Source organism: Harpegnathos saltator, unplaced genomic scaffold, assembly GCF_003227715.2.
Source record: "Harpegnathos saltator strain DR-91 unplaced genomic scaffold, Hsal_v8.6 scaffold691, whole genome shotgun sequence".
Taxonomy (NCBI): Eukaryota; Metazoa; Arthropoda; class Insecta; order Hymenoptera; family Formicidae; genus Harpegnathos; species Harpegnathos saltator.
The window spans coordinates 322,583-330,879 of NW_020230528.1; the positions used below are offsets into that span (position 1 = coordinate 322,583).

General features: G+C 42.6%; 1 protein-coding gene across 1 annotated transcript; it reads left to right on the forward strand.

Moving 5' to 3' along the window:
- Positions 1 to 5,483: 5,483 nt before the first annotated feature.
- LOC112590008 (uncharacterized) lies at positions 5,484 to 6,540 on the forward strand. Its single transcript, XM_025305307.1, has 2 exons — positions 5,484 to 5,734; positions 5,832 to 6,540. Exons 1-2 carry the CDS (start codon positions 5,523 to 5,525, stop codon positions 6,280 to 6,282), a joined length of 663 nt encoding a protein of 220 aa, XP_025161092.1. The 5' UTR covers positions 5,484 to 5,522; the 3' UTR covers positions 6,283 to 6,540.
- Positions 6,541 to 8,297: the final 1,757 nt, after the last annotated feature.

An 8,297-nucleotide genomic window follows, 5' to 3' on the forward strand; every position in this document is an offset into this window, starting at 1 on the left:
ATTAGTCTCTTCCAAGGATTTTTCCTTGCAGCGAACTTTAATAAAAACAGTAACAGGATTTTTATGTATAAGGAATGCTATATTTGATTGTAAAGTATGCTATATTTTTAAGATAAAAAATTCTTATATACCAACAAGATTATAAAGAAATAAAGAAATTACAATCTAAATTTCTTAGAATGGAAAGAACGAATATTTTTACTGAAGGAATAATAAAAATATTTCCTTATACGGCCCTATTAATATCGCCTTATAAGGTCCTGTTGATATTGCCTTAAAGCCCTCATAATATTGTCTCGTATAAGGACCCGTTAAACCGTTTGTTATACATTTTGTAAGGCCCTTATCTTTTTATCCCTACTAGGGTCCGATTAATGTTAGGGAAAAATAATCAGGCCCTTACCAGAACTCTATTAATTTTTCTACTCGGGAACGCCTTGCTTCGCGGGCGAGCTGAAAGATAAACCAAAATCGAGCGCGGTGCATCCCTCAACAACGAAGCGGGAGAAGTTAACGAAAACTACACCTGCTAGAGCAGGAGAGAAGAGAAACGGAACTAGGAGAGATCGGAGGAACGAATCTGTCATAATTTCAACAGAAATTTACGTTGGGTAGTTGCGGTTAATCAAGCTCCATCCGTCATCGAGACGTTGTTCTCCCTCCATCCCTCTCTCTCTCTCTCTCTCTCTCGCTGTTGTGGTGTCTAAACGAAATTTCAATTTCTCTTAGACGGCTGGCTGGCGCGAAACAAAGCGGCTGGGGCTGCGTATGTCAGAAGCAGACTGACGCGGCGCGTTCGTAACATTGGCATCCCACCAGCGCGCACATCACCGAGCCGTCATTATGCATTCGCGGTACAGCTTTAAACAAAACCCCGCGTAGCCGCCTCGACATGACACGCTTAATTCCGTTACAGTGATAATTAGTCGGCATTCAGGATTCGTTGGGGCGCGCGCGTAGCAGCGACTTTTCCGCGACGGCTGCAAAATCATGGCAGCGCGACGATTTTAATGGCAATTCGAGACTCTCCGCGCGTGACGACCCGTCGACGTCAACAGGCGATTTTACGCGGATCTTGCCGGCAAAGATCGTGCAGTTTTCGCGGTCCGGACGATGTTTTCAGCGGCTACGAGCCTGCTCCGCGCGACGCTACGAGGAAAAACGAAAGGACTATGAATAGACCGGAGGAAGTAGCGACGTTGGGAAAAAAGAAGGCGGAAGTGACGGTTCTATTAAATCCCACGAAAAAAATACGATATACCCTTTTAATTTAAGGGACACTATTCGTAGCACGGACTTTGCATTTAAATTGCCTGAAAGATCGACGACACCGTCGGAGAAATCCCGCGTGCTCTTTTGGAATTTTTCATACGGAGAGCGAGACGAGCACGGCTGTACCTCTTAATTCAGCCGCGCCGTTCTCATGCATTTTCATTATAGCTGTTTTATTTATTTCGCATGACATATTGCGAATTTTCTACACGCGGGGAAAAATGATGTCGCGTCAAAACAGTGCGGCCTGTTGGAACGATTCAATGGCAAGATTGATACTCGAGTTATTAGATCAATCGAAAAGTTCCGTCCGTTTTCTTGCAAAACGTATGGCTTTATTTAAGAAACAAAATGAAAAAGTACATCAATCAAAGTATTGTCCATCATTAGCGATGACTTTTTTCTATCTTTCGGTCAGCAAGTGAATTTCGCGGCGAAAGAATGACTCATCTTTGGAGGCTATCCAGTCAGAGACCTATTTTTCGACGTTTTCATAAGAATTGAAGCATTCGTCAGCAAGTGCGTGTGCCATCGACCGAAACAAGTGGTAGTCGGAAGGGGCACAGTCTCGGTGAATAAGCCGCATGGGGTAACACTTCCCAGCGAAGTGCTTCTAACGTTTCCTTGACAGATTTTGTGACGTGAGGCCGAGCGTTGTCATGAAGCAAAATCACTTTATGCTGTCTCGTTTCATATTCTCGTTGTTTCTCGTGCAATGCTCGGCTCAAACGGATCATTTGTTCTCTGTAGAGATCCCCTGTGACTGTTTGACCACTTTTTAACAGCTCATGGTACGTCACACCCTTCTGATCCCACCAAATACAGAGCATTGCCTTCTTTCCGTGGATATTCCGCTTTGGCGTCGATGTTGAGGGTTGGCCAAGATCGCAAATAGTTTTTTCGACGTTTGGGGTTGGCAAAACAAATCCATTTTTCACCCCCAGTGATGATACTATGTGAAAACCCCTTTCTTTGTTGCCTAGCGAGCGGAATTTCGCAGGTGGTTTTTCACCTTTCAATGTCTCTTGGCTTCAGTTTATGTGGGACCCATTTTCCTTCCTTGTAAACCTTTCCTAAGGCTTTCAAACGATTGGAAATGACAGCAGATTGAGCACAATTTAATGCTTCTGCAAGTTGCTTTTGCGTTTGACATGGGTCTTCGTCCACCAATGCTTACAATTCTTCGTCTTCGAATACTCTTGGCCGTCCAGAACGCTCTTTATCCTCTATATCAAAATCACCAATTTTAAAGCGTCGAAACCATTCTCTGCATGTTTTATCGGAAGGAGCATTATCACCATAAACTTCTACAAGCATTCGATGAGCTTCAGCTGCAGTTTTCTTCCAATTGAAGCGAAAGATTAACACTTGGCGCAAATGACGCTTATTTCGCTCAAATTTCGACATTTTCGATCCAGTGAAAAACAATGTTATTGATGCAAACGTATACTTTTATGTACTGAATGTTATTGATAGATGTCAAAACAAACTATTAAGCTTCGTTTAGACATTACAGGTTAACGACAGTTCTAGCTATAGCTACTTGTCGCTAAACGGACGGAATTTTCCGATTTACCTAATATTAAGATAACAGCATGAAAGAATTCCGCGCGCGCGACGTCGGCATAGGACCAAATTACGATAGTCGTCGTTGTCGAAGAGGCGAATGTCGTTGCACCGTCGTTGTCGATGCGGCAATAACGATCGGTGCTGGCGGCGCACAGTGGGAAATTTTGCTCACTTTTTGGACAAAAATCTTGTTAGAGCTAAATTCTTCAAGAAATTGAGTGATTTTTTTTTTTAAATATTCGTAAAGACTTATACTTTAAGCTGGTACTGCGGAAATTTAGTTATCGTTAAACCTACATTAAAGAAAGATGATCAAATGCGAGTAAATCTAAAACTCATATATCAACCATATACTCTTAAATATTTAAAACGTAGAACCTTTAGCCTTAAACTCTTAGAAGTCTTCTACAACAAGCAATTAGTCAAAAACCGTAAGCAAATTGACCAACCACAGTCGATAATTTAAAAAATAATCGAATATGATTCGTCAATTTGCTTACAGCTTTTGACTAATTGCTTATTGTATGAGGTCTCTTAAACCCTCAAAACGCTTTAACCCTAAGCCCTTAAACTTAAATTCTTCAACCCTAAAGGCTAAAGGTTCTACGTTTTCAATATTTAAGAGTATATGGTTGATATATGAGTTTTAGGTTTACTCGCATTTGATCATCTTTCTTTAATGTAAGTTTAACGATAACTAAATTTCCGCAGTACCAGCTTAAAGTATAAGTCTTTACGAATATTAAAAAAAAAAAATCATTCAATTTCATGAAGAATTGAGCTCTAACAAGATTTTTATCCAAAAAGTGAGCGAAATTTCCCACTGTGCGGCGTAGCGATGAGCTCCCGGACGATCTCATTGAGATGGTCGCGAGACGGCTCACATCTGGAGCAACAGCACCAGGACCGAGACCACATGGTGTCGCGTGCTGAACCGATACCACACGGAAGTCGCGATTCGAGTTAGAATCTCACTTGAACGGCGAGCCACAGGACCGATCTGCAGATCGGGCAGCGATCGACTCGTGTTCCGTACGAGACGCACGACACCATGTGCCGGCACGGTAGAAATACGAGATCGCGAGTAGCGTCGCAGCATATCAAGCATATTGTTTTATAGCTACCACCGTGAGCGATATCAGCGACGTTGCGGTTGTCAGTACGATTAGTCGCCGTGTCGTCATTCGCGATATCATCGTGATTATCTGCTATGCGATCGCACGAATACCAACGATCCATACTGTTCAACGCGTCGATCGTTTCCAGGCACTCCAATCGCTCCATAGCGGCGATGTCCTCGTGAAGGTGCGGGAACGCGTCGAATATGCCGTCTATGGCGGAACGCAATTCGTCGATGCTCATCATAGCGCTCAGAATGTTTCGGTACATTCCATGAATCTTGCCCGTGAACGCGACGAAGGTACGTTTGTACTTTCGCAGTATATCGATATCTATTGTCGTGCAAGTACCCATCAGCCGTGGGAAAACGCGGTGTCGCAGCAGCAGTGCTCGCGTCGTCCACTTGTCGAGATCTCGCGAAGCGAGAGAGCGGTGACATCGACGACGATTGTAGCAACAATTGAGTCACTGATAATCGATAAAGCCGCAATCGCTGCTGCAACCAGGAACACTGAATTCGCCAGAACAAATGCTCTTTCAGCGGATCGAGCGTGGACATTAGCGTCGCGTTCGTTGCTGCACGACGGCGACGACAGCGTCGTCGTTGTTCATCGTCGATGGCTCGGCTTCGCAGCGGTCATTTTCATTCGCGTCGCTGTCATCATCGTCGGCACCGCGCAAATCCCATTCGCTCAATTTTAGACCGCAATGGTGACATATCATCAGATCGAAGTGACCGCGGTTGGAGAAAAAACCATTCTGAGCGAAAATGATGCGACAGTAGAAAGGAAAGGTCAGCGTGTCCGCCCATTCGAACGAGGATATTCGATCCTCGTAGCGAGCGTATCGCGGAGCGGTCGACGATACGATCTCTCGGTCGGACGCAACAGCGCCGTCGCGATCGGAAGCATCGGTGATATCGCGCACGCGTCGACTCATATCAGAGGTCGAATGGAGCGTTCTTCGCCACACTGCCCTTTCGAGTAACGGTGATAACGTCGAAATTATGTCTCTTTATCTCCGTTTTCTCCGAGTTGGATCTTTTTTTCGTCTCTGAAACAAACATCGTTACGGAGTATTAATCTCTAAACGCGTGATTCACGCTTCGACGAATCTCCGACGACACGGGAGCACAATAGACTTCGTTGACACAAACAGTCGGAACTCGATCATCCGTGCCTAAAAAACGACGCCGTCTTGTCGTCGACGAGCGGAAAGAAGATATCGCATTGCGAGCATACTCGGAGCGTTATCATCACCGAGACCAACGAATATCATTTTTGTTATATAATAGGCCATGTATCTATTGAAACAGCCGGATGCGGTCACTCGTGACTAAGAGGATACCGCCTCGTGCGATCGAAGCATCGCTGATATATCCAATTACGGTCGGATGTTCATTTGCGTTATCGCTCGATGGAGCAACAAGTGCCGTTGCGAACATGGGTATTTGTTATGCCACAACAGATAACGACTTACCGGAACGGTCATGCGAAAATATTCGATCGCTATCATAGCTCGAATAAAAAGATCAACCGTCGAGCGGACGAGCAGTCGAAAGCATGATTCCACCGAGGGCGCACTGCCAACGTGTACGTCCCAAGAGAAGACGATGGATATACCAGGATATACCGCGACGGAACAGATTGCCTCCTCGTCATGTAATGTCTAAGAATGTGCGTTGTATTTGTACATATCCGCGAAGCAAGGAAGCTGACCGAAAATTCGTCGTGGAAATGTTGTGGAAAGTGAATACGCAAGGTGATAAATCGTGGTAAGTAACAGAGTTACGTATTTCACTCACTTTTCGCGGCATTTCACGTTTATGCGTAAATCGTGCTCTCTTCTCATCGACGTGTGTGCGCGTTCAGGTTGCTCGCAGAGTGTCAGGAAACCAGAGATTGTGTTCTTAAATACGCGAGGGATATAAAGGAACGATGTGAGTTGTTATTGAAGCGATATACCGAGGAATCGGTCAATCGTCCTCTTACGACAACGTCGATACCGGACGACGAAACCCCGCTCGATCTGACGTTGTCGACAGCCACCGAGTCAACGAGACTGACCGTGGAGCTGTCGTCGGAAAAGAGATGGACGGTGCTTCAAAGAGGACGAGTCGCCGCACTACCGACGGCGACAACGACAATCGAGCCGTTTTCGTATGCGAACGAAGCATCGCACGATTTGACGTTGTTCCCGGTCGTCGAGGAAGGTCTGTACGAGGAGAGAGTGGCAATGAACACCGATATGGACGAGCAGAAGGAGTTCCGACGTCTGCAGCAACAACAGCAGCAACAGCAGTTGGACGATCGTACGCTTTAGTTTCAACAATGCTGCTATTGAATCAACCCAAGGGGAACAAAAAGTTACGGTAATATCAAAATGACGTCAAAAAACATCAAAACAGCAGAAGTCACTATGACATCAAACCGGGAATAAAAATGACTATAAGTGGACGTCATTTTGATGTCATTGTGATCAATATATACCGTTGATTTGTATTCAATATTGCGCAAAAGTAGTATCAGTAATTTACAGGTGATAAGATAACAATGACAGAAATAATTAGAATTATTTTTTATTATAGTGCGTTTGTAATACATAGTAGGGGTAATATACATTATTTCTTAAAGAAGAAAAACTTAAATATAGTTTTCAAAATCTAATAACTCTAAATATTATTTATTAATTAAGCTTTGGGGAGAATTAAAGAATTAAAGAAGGTCTCAAATATAGGCACAGCCAGTTTAACTTACAAATATTTTGCACCTTAAAAATGTAAACAGATGCCAAAAAAAAACTTAATTTAGTCTGGTCGTTGCATGAAAGTATTGAACCATCGTTTCATATGATCTTCAAATATCGAAATCTGTACGTTAGGAAACTTCTTCAAGCAAACACCTATTTGAGAAAAATAAAGAAGCGGTTTAATATACATATATTATGTGCACATTTATGTACATGCTTATATATGAAAAAAGCAAAGTAAAAAATTAGGAAATAACTTTTTGAAAAGCAATACGATATTCATTTACCTTCTACTATTAGGTGTACAACTTTGCTTCCGCCGTTTTCCTATAGATGGTTTTAGCAGTAAGTAGTGGTCGAAATAAATAGATCATAGACGTCATGCAATAAACTTGGGCATCTGTCAGCATAACCCCGTAGAAACATTAGTCGATTTGGTGATTTTTCACAAACAATTCATTAAACTCCGTGTCATTTTAATACAAACATAGTATTATTATATTTTTATTGAGTGGTGCACTGAACACTGAACTCGGAGCGCTGCCAATGGTCCACTAATTCTCTTAAACAGGTTCATTGAATTAACAGTTGCGCAGTTCGACACTGCATCGAAAATACATGGGAAAACCGTTTTGCAAACAAGTGAATACATTCGAGATATTATAATAAGCAAATAAATTACCTTTTTATTAGACTGCATATTTATTAATACACTGTACATCATTTTAAATATAATGTTGTTCTGAGGGTTTTCTCACTCAGCGCGGCGAAACAGACATATTTTATGAATTTTCTTTTCGCGCAGACAGAAGATTTTACGAATGTAATTGTTTTTGGGGATTGTTTAATACTGTTTGAAGAGTATTTGTTAATTCAGAGAATATTGTAATAAAAGCAAGAAGGTTTCATTTCGTACCTTCTTGACTTTGTTACAATACTTTTCCATATTTTATTCTACATCTTTGTACAATTTAAAATTATTCTTCAAATATTATTAAATAATTCCCAACAACAATCAAATCTATGAACCTGTCCGCCTCAGCAAATCAATTAATGAAATATATTTCATTTTCTCGGCGCGGAATATTATTAATATTATTATTATAAACAATAATATTATTAATAATAAAATAATATTTATAATAATTTCGGCACATCGAATAGGAAAATCTTCTCAGTATCGTCATAGTCGCGCCCGCGACTCAGATTACCGAGAACAGAAACAGCCGAGAAAGAATCAGCCTAACTCGCGTCGCTGAGCGAGAATGAGAGCGAGAAAGAGGGAAAGATATTCTCGCTCGCGTCGCCGAGCGAACACGAGAGCGAGAAAGAGGGAATGATATTCTCTCTCTCGCTCGGCGCGCGGACGGTTGCCGAGCGTGTGGCCCACACAGATAGGCCGAGCCGGCTGTGTGTGCGTGCGTGGTGGGGGAAATTCGTTGGCAAGCCCGTCACCGATTTCCCATGTTACGTCCTGCGGACTCCGCGTACTCTAAACTTCTTTTATAAATAAGGAAAATTGAATTTATTATTACTTATTATATGGCCAGATGCGCTCAGACATGTTACCACACGACGCGATCTCTGGA

What these genes read in the sequence shown, in the direction of transcription:
- LOC112590008 (XM_025305307.1), top strand. Translation starts at nt 5,523, where the DNA reads ATGATTCCACCGAGGGCGCACTGCCAACGTGTACGTCCCAAGAGAAGA. An exon ending in ACGCAAGGTGATAAATCGTG is followed by an intron (nt 5,735 to 5,831) that starts GTAAGTAACAGA and finishes GTGCGCGTTCAG; the next exon opens with GTTGCTCGCAGAGTGTCAGG.